At 37.4% G+C, this 11,202-nt stretch overlaps 1 protein-coding gene across 1 annotated transcript; it reads right to left on the bottom strand.

The window, feature by feature from the left end:
• Positions 1-799: 799 nt before the first annotated feature.
• On the bottom strand, positions 800-10,058 carry LOC134663961 (BRCA2-interacting transcriptional repressor EMSY). The gene is made up of 6 exons (XM_063520511.1): positions 9,842-10,058; positions 9,525-9,699; positions 7,030-7,333; positions 6,756-6,924; positions 4,743-6,587; positions 800-4,551 (listed from the first exon to the last, which is right to left on the bottom strand). The coding sequence occupies exons 1-6, from the start codon at positions 9,900-9,902 to the stop codon at positions 4,220-4,222; spliced, it is 2,886 nt and encodes a 961-aa protein (XP_063376581.1). The 5' UTR covers positions 9,903-10,058; the 3' UTR covers positions 800-4,219.
• Positions 10,059-11,202: the final 1,144 nt, after the last annotated feature.

Raw genomic sequence — 11,202 nt, 5'->3', positions numbered from 1 at the left:
ATCAGCCTCCGAAAACCGACAGGCGGACACACTAACAGCTAGCTTACAATCGAATGGTTAAATAAGTAATTGAGTGGCCATCATTACATATAAACTGAAACATACGATGCTATATGTACAAAAAATTTGGTTGCCTTAACCTATATTGGTCTACAATATATTTTTACTATTAGTCTGTTCTACACAGGACGAACCGCCTCGCGATGACATTGCCGCGCGAAGCAGCTTGGTCGGTAGAGACGTACCTCGCAGGAGGCATCGTGGAGTGCTTTTGCTTCGCCCGAGGCATGTCTCCAGTGGAGACTCCACCGACCGACTGCTTCGCCCGGCAATTTCCTCGCGAGGCAACTCGTTCTATGTGGACCTATTTAGGTAGTGAGCTGACTTCAGACGACACGACGACGTTGTTATTGCACGAACGGTACAAGATTAAATAAACATCCACTTAAAAATTACCTTACAACATACGTTTAATTACTGATATTATGAAAATTATCTTAGGATCTTGAAAGATTCTATATAACATAGAACCATTTTGCACCAGTACCCTGCACAAATACAGCTAGAGTAAATAATATTACGTATTTACAAAATATGAATGTAATATTTAATATTATAGTTGCTTCATCACCTGCCGTTTGAAATCAGCCATGGATATAAATATACTTCAGGCGGCGTAGCACGGTCGCGTTTTTATCCCTTATCACCATGCCTGTCACGTTCTAACAAATATGTTAGTGCGAAAGGGACGCGCATAGTGATAGTCGATAAAAATGGAACCGTGCTGCGCCCGCAGGGCTCATAATTTAACTGCAACAACTATGGTATAAAGGAAACAATAAATTCATAAATAGGTACTATATGTAGGAACACCCAAAACATTCATGTACAAAGTTAAAGACCAGCCTATTTTAGGCAGGAGGTTGTTAAGTATTGTGGTGTGTAACAGGCAAGAAAAACAAATGACGCATCCACCTTTTTCTGGCAGGTCTATATGTGCGACTCACACAGACCGGGCTGAACCGGAGCGCACCTCGCTTGAAACTTGTGAGAATACCCGGGTCCGGGTCGCGGGAGGCAGTTACCTCGCGCGTATGCTTGCTCTGAGTGGACCCGGCTAATCGTACAGTATGGTGCGAGTGCTCTCTCACTCGTCACTCTCGCACTTGTATGCTTGTTTAAAATAATATAGAGTTAACTCTATAAACTTCATGTTTTAGCTTGGTCCAAACTAAGCTAACTCAGAATGACATAATTAATGTCTATATGAAAATATGATAGGTACTTCCTCACTTTGTTCAGTACAAATCGGTGCAAATGCAAAGTTAGCTTAGACAGATTCTATATGATGGACATCATTTTACGGAGCTTGAGAATCGACCAAAGGCTCGCACTTATAGGCACCTACTTATACATGTTTGATGGAGCTTTATATTTATATGTACAAGATTATCACAAACTATAAAATAATTCATAACTTTAATTTATTCTGAAACAAGCTGATTTAATTTATCTGTTATTTTATTTTTCTTTGTGGTGCAATAAAGAGTATTTACTTACTTACTTACTTACAAGGATGAATTTAGGATGGCTTGTGCGTACAGCGCTTACATAATCTTATGCATGCATTATCAAGTGAAGCATTTACGAAGACTCGGAAACACCTCTTTACTTGAAAATAAGTCGCTGCGAGCTTACCCCTGTAGCTCAACTTTGGTTGATATTGTTATTTACATGAGTAATTAAACGTACACGCAACTGTACGGGATCTAATAAGTGATCTGTGATTCAGGGTTATTGGCGAAAATCAGTCGTTTCATGCATTGCGATACTATTGTATACATGCTTGAGTAATATATATTTTATCTATAAATATTAACAGATAATTATGTATATAGTTCACTCCAAAAATATACCAACACGAGTATATCAAATATAGTGGCGGTTGATATATTTCTGAAAATTACCGTTAAATGCAAGGGCTATCAAACAATCCAAAATTTAATAACAACAAGTGTGCAACTCCTTGCTTTAAAAGGCTGTACATTATCGAAATGAGATTTGAACTCGAATCATTTCGAATTACTTAGCCTCTTTATTCCTAGGGAATAGACGAGTAATACATTGTCACAAAATAGACCGGCCAAAACTGTCAATGATTTCACAGAATAAATTACAAAAAAACGTCATACAAAGTTTACCCCTCGCCTATCACTTCACATCACATTATATGTCCTAAAAGTGTCTGTTTAACACGTAAATTTAAAAACATTTGTGCAACCGGGCACATGGGCAAAGAAATACATTTTATTATGAGGTTTTTTTCAGTTTATTTTATAATTATATTCACATAGTAATCGATTTGAAATACATGTGCCAAATTGTTTTTTAATCAGACCAATGAGCGTAAATGAAAGTCATCTCGCTATAATCAAAGTAAGTATAAACAACAGTTATGTAACTTTCATATTGACAGTTAACTCAAGCCCTTGAAGGTAGGAACTTTAAATTTAAATTTTAATAATATATTCCCACCACACCAGCTCGTAAAACCTCTCTTTAATCGTCAAACACTGATATGATAGTTGCATTTTATTCATATGGTGGTGTGGTGAACATTTTTGGAATCTTTCGCTTCCGCGGATATCAATATTAGCACGAGGGGTTAAACAACAACTTTGCCCCCTTGTAAAACAAATAACAGTGCAAATAACTGTTAAATGTTCTAGAACTCCACTAAAAAGGGTTCGTTGACATTCAACCCATAACACGGTGATAGTTTTGACGAATTAATAAGCAGCCAAAATTTGTATCAAACGAGAATCTCAAAGATTCACCCATATAGACAACGTAAGATATCAGGGCAATTGTATTGCAACCATTTTATTCTTCACTGGGGTGCGGAATTGCTAGTGCCACTAGTAAAGTAACCGTTAGTACTGAAGCCTAGTGGTTTAAATTAGCAATTTCCTAACCGTCTGGTTAAGTTTTATCCTCCGTAAACGTATTAGTGTTATAGTCCGTTTTTTTTAGCATTAGAAAGAACTTCGCAGAAGTAAGCTTGTGGTTCCAAATCCGGCACTTTTAGCGGTAATAATTTGAAGTAAATTATATGTATTGACCATGCTACATTAGATAATTCAATAATTATTAACAATTCAAGAGCCTGATAAAAACTGTACGCTTACTTCTGTGGATTTCTTTCTAATGCTAAAAAAACGAACTATAGTAGGAGAGGTCCGAAACTTCTCTCAAATATCACAGGTAGTGACTAACATCTTATCTCTTTTTTTTTTTCAAGTGATGCCTATAACAATATTTTTACGCCTTTTCCAAAAGACTAAACAATTTTGACATTATACTAATTTCATAGTAACGAACACCGCTGGTGCACATTTTTTTTTATTTTTTTTCAATTACTGACTACAATCGATCTTCATCTACCGTGCAAGTTGAACAACGAAGTAAAAAGATTTCATGTAAATTATTTTGAATAGCAATGAATCTATGTAAATAGGTTTAGAGTAGGCAATTTGAATAAACATTTTATCTACCTTATTTGCAACTACAGTGTATAATAATAAGTTGATTTCAGAGCGCATTATAAAGCATTTACGAAGACTCGGAAACACCTCTTTACTTGAAAATAAGTCGCTGCGAGCTTACCCCTGTAGCTCAACTTTGGTTGATATTGTTATTTACATGAGTAATTAAACGTACACGCAACTGTACGGGATCTAATAAGTGATCTGTGATTCAGGGTTATTGGCGAAAATCAGTCGTTTCATGCATTGCGATACTATTGTATACATGCTTGAGTAATATATATTTTATCTATAAATATTAACAGATAATTATGTATATAGTTCACTCCAAAAATATACCAACACGAGTATATCAAATATAGTGGCGGTTGATATATTTCTGAAAAATTACCGTTAAATGCAAGGGCTATCAAACAATCCAAAATTTAATAACAACAAGTGTGCAACTCCTTGCTTTAAAAGGCTGTACATTATCGAAATGAGATTTGAACTCGAATCATTTCGAATTACTTAGCCTCTTTATTCCTAGGGAATAGACGAGTAATACATTGTCACAAAATAGACCGGCCAAAACTGTCAATGATTTCACAGAATAAATTACAAAAAAACGTCATACAAAGTTTACCCCTCGCCTATCACTTCACATCACATTATATGTCCTAAAAGTGTCTGTTTCACTGTTTGTTGTCGGTCGGGCTCGGCTCATCGTCGGCCATGATGCTTTCCTCTAGATAGGGGAACTCGTCGAGACTCATATCGTTGGTACTGATAGCGGTGCTGAATACGTCGATGCGCTTGTGGCGCGACCGCGCCTCGGCGACTTTCTCCGACAACTTTTCTTTGGCGACGGTGAGAGCGTCCGCCTCCGCTGGGTTCTTTGCCGCGCTTTTGGATTTGAGCGCGAACGACGAGTCGTTGCTCGATGAACCCTCGTCTTGGAGCTGGCTGAGTAACGTTCGAGTTGCTTTTGACATCGCGCTAGAACTGTACATTTCGCTCCTTTCCCCTAAAATATATAAAAAAAGAAAAATAAACAATTTTGACTAGCGGAACGAAACGATCAGTTTTATACGGTATCGAAATACAGTGAAAATAAAATAGCACACAATTTCTTTTACGTCATTCGGTATTTTCGGAGGTCTGCATATTAAATAAAATTGAAAAAGGTAGCCGTAATAAATTAATCTGATATCTTACCACTGGGCGTCGCCCGTTGTATCGTCTCTTGCGAGTGCTTCGCCTTAGCCTTCCGGTTGACGACCATGTACTCGCTGTCACTGTCGCTGGACATGCCCAGGTCTAGGTGTAGAGAGTTCAGTTTGTCTTCCTCATCCTTCCCTTTTCTCGACACCGTGTCGAGCTCCATCTCCCAGTCGGTAACGCTCGAAGAATCCTTCACGCCTTCAGAATCTTTGTTAAAGTTAGATTTGGCGTCTTCATCTTTTATAATGGCCAAACCTGATTCTTCCATAGGTCCGATGTCGCCTATACTTTCCGACGCAGAATCTATGCTCGCGTTGCATGTCTCCTCTGACATTTGGGAATCAAACAAAACAGGTGTGTCCTGAGTTATCGCCTGGGATTTTTTGTTTTCGTCGGAAAGGCGAGCCGCGCTGCCTCGACTGTCTAAGATCTCCGACATAGTTGTCGTCCGGCCTGATTGATCATTGTTTAATTCTAGAACGATCACGTTGCCTGGACACTTGCTCGCTTCCGCCTGCTCTGGCTTGGAGGCTTGTAACAGCTGGTTCACGTTCTTACCCATGATTATTTTTGACATGTCGTTACCGTTTTTTGTAAACGACAAAGCTTTACCTATCGTCGCGCCTTTTTGCACGACGATGACGCTGCCTTTTGCGCTCGCGGGTCTTACAATAGGGTTAGAGATTTTGGTGGTGGACACTGGGGTGAGTCCTTTCACTGGGACAATGTCGGCCAAATTGGCGGTTTTGATAGTCTCCGCGCCTACTACCTTGGTGACTGGTGCTGGAGTACTGACCGCACTGGCTGGTTTCGACACGACAGTGACGGCAGGCGATTTAGTGGCTGGAGTGAGCGATTGGGAACTGACCGGGACCAACTTCATACCAGTCGGAATCCCTTTGAAATGCAAGAGCGGCAGCTGGACCTCCGACCCCGTTTTCGTCCGCGACTTGGCGGGTAACACGACCATCTTTTGACCGGGTTTTTGGTTGAGGACAAAGGTTTTAGCGGAGACTTTCAAGTCGGTGGCGGGGATGCCTTTAGGCGTAAAGGTTTCCGTGCGCGGCGCAACCGGTGCCGAATCCTTACTCGGGGTCCGCATAGCGGACGACGTTATGATTATCTTAGAATTCATATTCTTATGGTCTGGAGGTTTGGATACTATGATCATCTTATCAGACATGGGTGCAGGCGTTGTCTGTTTGGTGACGGGCCCTATCAGCTTGGTAGTGACGATTTTTCCAGCCGGATTAATCGCCTTTTGAGTAGAGCTCGCCGCGACGACCACCTGACGGTTCGAGAGGACTTTGATTCCCTCTGGTTTCTGTAGGATTTTCATTTCTGGTGGTTTCTTATCGGCGGGCGGTTCCGGCCGGCGGCCCTTTAGTAGGAGCTGGTGAGGTTTGGGCGCGCCGTGTTTGAAGACCGGGGTTTGGGCTTGGAGGGAGGCGGGGTCGGGGCTGTCGGACACGCCCAGTTCGTGCGGGACTGTAGCCGGTTGGGTCAGTAGCGCCATAGTCGGGGAGTCTGTGAGCATGCCAGGTGATGAGAGCACTTTGGGCTTGAGTTCATCCATGTAGTCTGGCTTGGTTTTGCCGCCGAGTACTGACTGAGCATAGGTAGCCTGGAAAGTGCCCGGTGGTCCGGCATAGTCGGGCGGGTAACGCTTGCCGGGGGACCCTGGGATCTCCTGTGCCTTCTTGGGCTGGCGCTGGCCGGGAGCCTTCTGCTTGTGCGCGCGGTGTTTGTGGGCCCGCGGTTGGTGTGGGTGACTTGATTTGCTTGTGGACACTTTGCTCACTTGGTTGTAGGAGTGTTTTGATTGCCCTGATGATTTACCTGAGGAAATAATAATGTTAATGCCAGTCAATTTACCAATACATGTAGGAAAAAAATTCAATCTCCTAAAGTTTATGTTAATTTAAATTTCCATTCTCTAATTAAACTTTCGAATACATTTCCTAAATGAAGTAAGAAGTTGAAATAATTTACAAAAAAATTGATTACTTGTTGCAGGCTGTGAATATTTCGAGTAAATCTGTGACAGATTAAGATGTTTCTGATTCGTGTTAGCTGGGATGTTCCTCATATTTTTCACCGGTATTGTGGCATCGTCTGGTATTGATCCACCTTCAGGTATTTTTCTTTTTCGGTTGACAAGCTCAGTCTCCCAAAGCTGAAAAGAAGTCAAATTATAGTGAAGTTATGAAAGCTAATTAGCTCAAGTTTTAAAATATAAAAAATAGGTTCATAATAGTTTTAGAGAATTGCTATTATTTACTTTATAAGTTTGATCTTCCATAGCAATAGGAGGGTATAGCATCTCATCCATCATGTCATTTGTCTGCAGCGCCCCCTCTGCCGTTTCTCCCTCCGGGTCCGGCATCTCCTCTTCACTAGATTTAGGAGCCACCAACTTGTCAGCTTCTAATTTCTTCAAAATTTCTTTGTTTTCCTCCTTGATGGCTTCCGCCGCTCTATCTGCAATCTCTGTGTAGGCGGTCTGTGGAATGCCGCGAGGCATCAGGGGCACTTTTCTTCTGCCTTCGCTGATCCATCCTAATCCTGTGTTTGGACCTGTTAACCTGAAAAAAAAATTGTTGAAGTTTTTGGAACTTTCTAAGAAATGAACATAAGTTATAACTTTATTAGTCTTTAAAATAATATTACAGAATTTGATTTAAGCTTTCCTTTGTAAAGTATACTTGAAAGATTTTTTTTAATGATAATTAATATGCAAGTTTAAAATTTTAACCTCTAGCATCCCACAGTCCTCATTGACCGATTGATTGAGAGCAGGTCCGAGCCCTGCAACCGGTTTTTTTTTTAATCCCAAAATATTTTTAGTAATTTTATGCTCTTCCCGTAGGACTGAATCATGAATTTAGGTAACGACTTCGTATTATTAGATTGGCCCATTAAAAATGAAATAATAAACCAAAGAACGAAAAAGAACGTAATAATACGGGTATTTTGTGTATGAATAAAAAACCGGTTCCGACCCTTGATTGAGAGAGAGAAACAAAATTAAGGTCTCCGTTTAAGCTTCTGTCAATACACTTTTCGCCCTATTACAAAGGAGTAAGGTTCAAAAGTGTAAACATATCTTTGACGTCGACTGTACAATAAATTGTATTCGAAATTTTTTTCGTTGATTTAATTTTTTTATGCATAACATGGAAATGCCCTCTAAAAATAAAAGTTGAATTGAATGAATAATTTTCACTAATTTAATAATAATGCCAAGCCTCCACTTTAGGTCCACTACCAGGCTTGGGTTTGATCTTGGTACCGGCCTTCCAAACATTGATTGAAATCCCTTTTCTACTCAAAATTTTTCAATGTATATTTGTCTATGTACATATTATTATACTTATATTATAGTTTGATATGTAGCCTGTTTCATCCAATAATTATTATACTCGGAGAAGACTGGCTCAAGTCGACATCAACATGCAGCAGCATGCTGATGTCAACAAAATAAAGGCGAGTGTTTTCATTGAAAAAATATATATTTTATAACGAGAGTTTTGGAAATTTCTAATATTATTGTATCAATATTTAAACATTCCAAAATAGAAATGTCCATCACATTTTCCAAAAATGTATGAGAAAATTTTAGGATTTTTTCTGCAACTTGCACATCTGTAATTATAACAATTAAAAAATACCACCAATGTTCTGGTATCTGTTATAATTAATTTACTATTATTTCAGTATCTAGTCTAGATATAGTATAACCACCTTATTCATAAATGTTTACTAAAGTTGACAAGCTGATAATAATTGTATGTCCCTTTCCATCATATCAATACATCGGAAAGGGAGAAACAATTATTATCGGCTTGTCAACTTTAGTAAATGTTTATGAATAAGGTGGTTAGTCTATAAGGTTACATACTGTTGATAAGTAAACCTAAACAAAAAAAAATAAGCTTGAGATGACTTGAAAACAAAATTTTCATTTGACCTAAACTACCCACAGTTTTTAATGCAATCATGTTCTATGCACAGTATGTGTATTTGGCAACTGTGGCATACTGAAGATATATATGGCTTTCCACGAAAAATTAATATTCTTGTGTACTACAGGTATTATATTATGTAAGTAAATTTATATAAGGCTTGGTATATATTTGTAATAGGTATGTCTGATAAGAAATCAATAAAATATAAAATAAAAACTTGTAATGGAGTCATAATTCATTCTATTCTTGAAAATATGTGTGACTAACTATTGAGTAATTAAAAGTTATTTCGATTTTAAAATATAAAAAATCAATAATTATTTATATAAAAATTATAAATAGTCACCATAATATATCTGTTAACAATACAAATAATACATTTCCAAATATCTAGTTTAAAATTCTTACTTGATTTATTTAATTTATAACATCAAAACTTTTTCAATATTATAAAGTGACATTTAAAATTAGGTTACCTGTCAAATTTCAAATCTTTACTATTATATATTTTCACCATAAAACTGAATTAAAACAGTGATAAATGCCCAACATGATCACCCTCTCTTCATATAAATGTCAAAAACTAAAGCATCTATGAGGCCAAGACAACCACAAAGACTTAAAATCATTCCAATAAAAATCAGTATTTCTCAGTGGAAAAATGATGTAAATGTATTGTTTCTAATCAATGTGCCTACAATTTCAATAAAGGTTCATGATAGCTTCTACCCACAGCCATCTTTGACACAGTACAATGGTGTATAAAAATAAACTATAAAGCTAAAAAATACACCAAATATTAACTTACTGATGTGCAATAGTAGCCAACAACTCGTCATTAGAGACGCGTCGCGCCTCCGCGCTGTGACGATCGCTGCTAATATGCAAAACGGCGCGCAGTTCCTCAAGCAACTTTTTTCTGTTGTCTTCCAAAGCCCCTTGTGCTCTAAACACACTGATCATATTCGAGTAGGCTTCCAATTCTACAAACAAAGGAACGTACTGATTTATAATTACAGAAACTCAAGTACATTTCACGTTATACAAGCTTTTAACATACGCTCACAGTCAAAGAAAATGTTAGGAGGGAAAATGAATGCCATTTATAAGACTAAAAATATATACCAAGTCTGCGAAGCGTTCGACGACATTCGTCGTGCGTCATGTTTAGAAGCATTGGCCACATTATTGGGCCGTTTTAATAAACACTGTTAATCCACGGTTTGATTATAATAATATAACCATATTTTAAGAAATTCTCAATTGGCAAATATCCATACTGTTTACTTCACTTCAAACGACAATTTCGTTCATTTTGACACTTCAAGCAAGTAGATGCGAAATAATAACGGATGGCTTGCATCTTGTTTATGGTTTTTGGGGATACCAGCAGAGCGCTCCAATTTCCTCAGAATAAGTATTGACTTTTTTAGTTAGAAAGCTTTATAAAATGTTGAAGCATTATTTTTACGAGTGAAGAGTGAACTATTTTGTTTGTCTTATGTACGTTTGCAATTCACAATCCAGTGTCAAAATATATTAAATTTAATACTAAATTTTCAACAGCGATTGTTTTAAGGAGAAAGTGTTTATTTTCTTAAATAGTTTAATGTAATCGTGATTAGAATAATAAAAAAAATAAGTTGAAATTAACATACATACGTCACCATAGCATCAGAAACTGTGACGAAGATGACAAAAATTTGATAGCGTGCCTTTAAAGGTAAATTTAAAATTACGTTTATACCTATGTCTAAAATATAGGTTCTAACTGTTATGGCTTCCAAATACACCACGCCACAAAATACAAATTCAAATAGCAAATACGGAGCCACGCCGCTTTGTCGTCTAAATAGAGCTTAGTTTTAAGTTTATAAAATACATATGTATGTTAGTCTGTAAGGTATTTGTAATATGGGCCTTGTTGCCTGAATTAAATATCTAAATAAATAAATAAATAAATAAAAAATAAATGAAATATATTTTTTAAACGATTGCCGTGTCCTTGACATCTTTAGCGTTTAGCTTTTCACGTTTATCCCCATGAATATATGAGTCAAATTTGGACTTATTTCTGCTTCTTCCTGAAATAAGAATTAATAAACAAACACACACCACTTATGTACTCTATTTAATCATTAGATCTTTTTATAAGACTGTGAAAAAGCAGTCCTAGCTACTAAAGTAAATTAATGACAATCCTGCAACATGATGAGAATGCAAAAGATACTTTGCATACCTTTTAATAAAGTTAGACCGTAAAAAGTCTGCAGCGATTTTGATAGCCCACGCAGTGCAAGTGTCATTTTAAACGTCAAACTTCTATGAAATTATGACGTATTAATAACACTTACACTGTGTGGGCTATCAAATACGCTGCAGACTTTTATTGGTGCGACTATAGTTCATTTAAGGGCCTGCCGCGAAATAAGAAAACGAAATTTCGTGTTTGGCCGTCGGATATTAATATCACAGTTTATAAGTTT

This window comes from Cydia fagiglandana, chromosome 4 (genome assembly GCF_963556715.1).
Source record: "Cydia fagiglandana chromosome 4, ilCydFagi1.1, whole genome shotgun sequence".
In the NCBI taxonomy this organism is placed as follows: Eukaryota; Metazoa; Arthropoda; class Insecta; order Lepidoptera; family Tortricidae; genus Cydia; species Cydia fagiglandana.
This window is presented reverse-complemented; position numbering and strand designations above follow the sequence as displayed.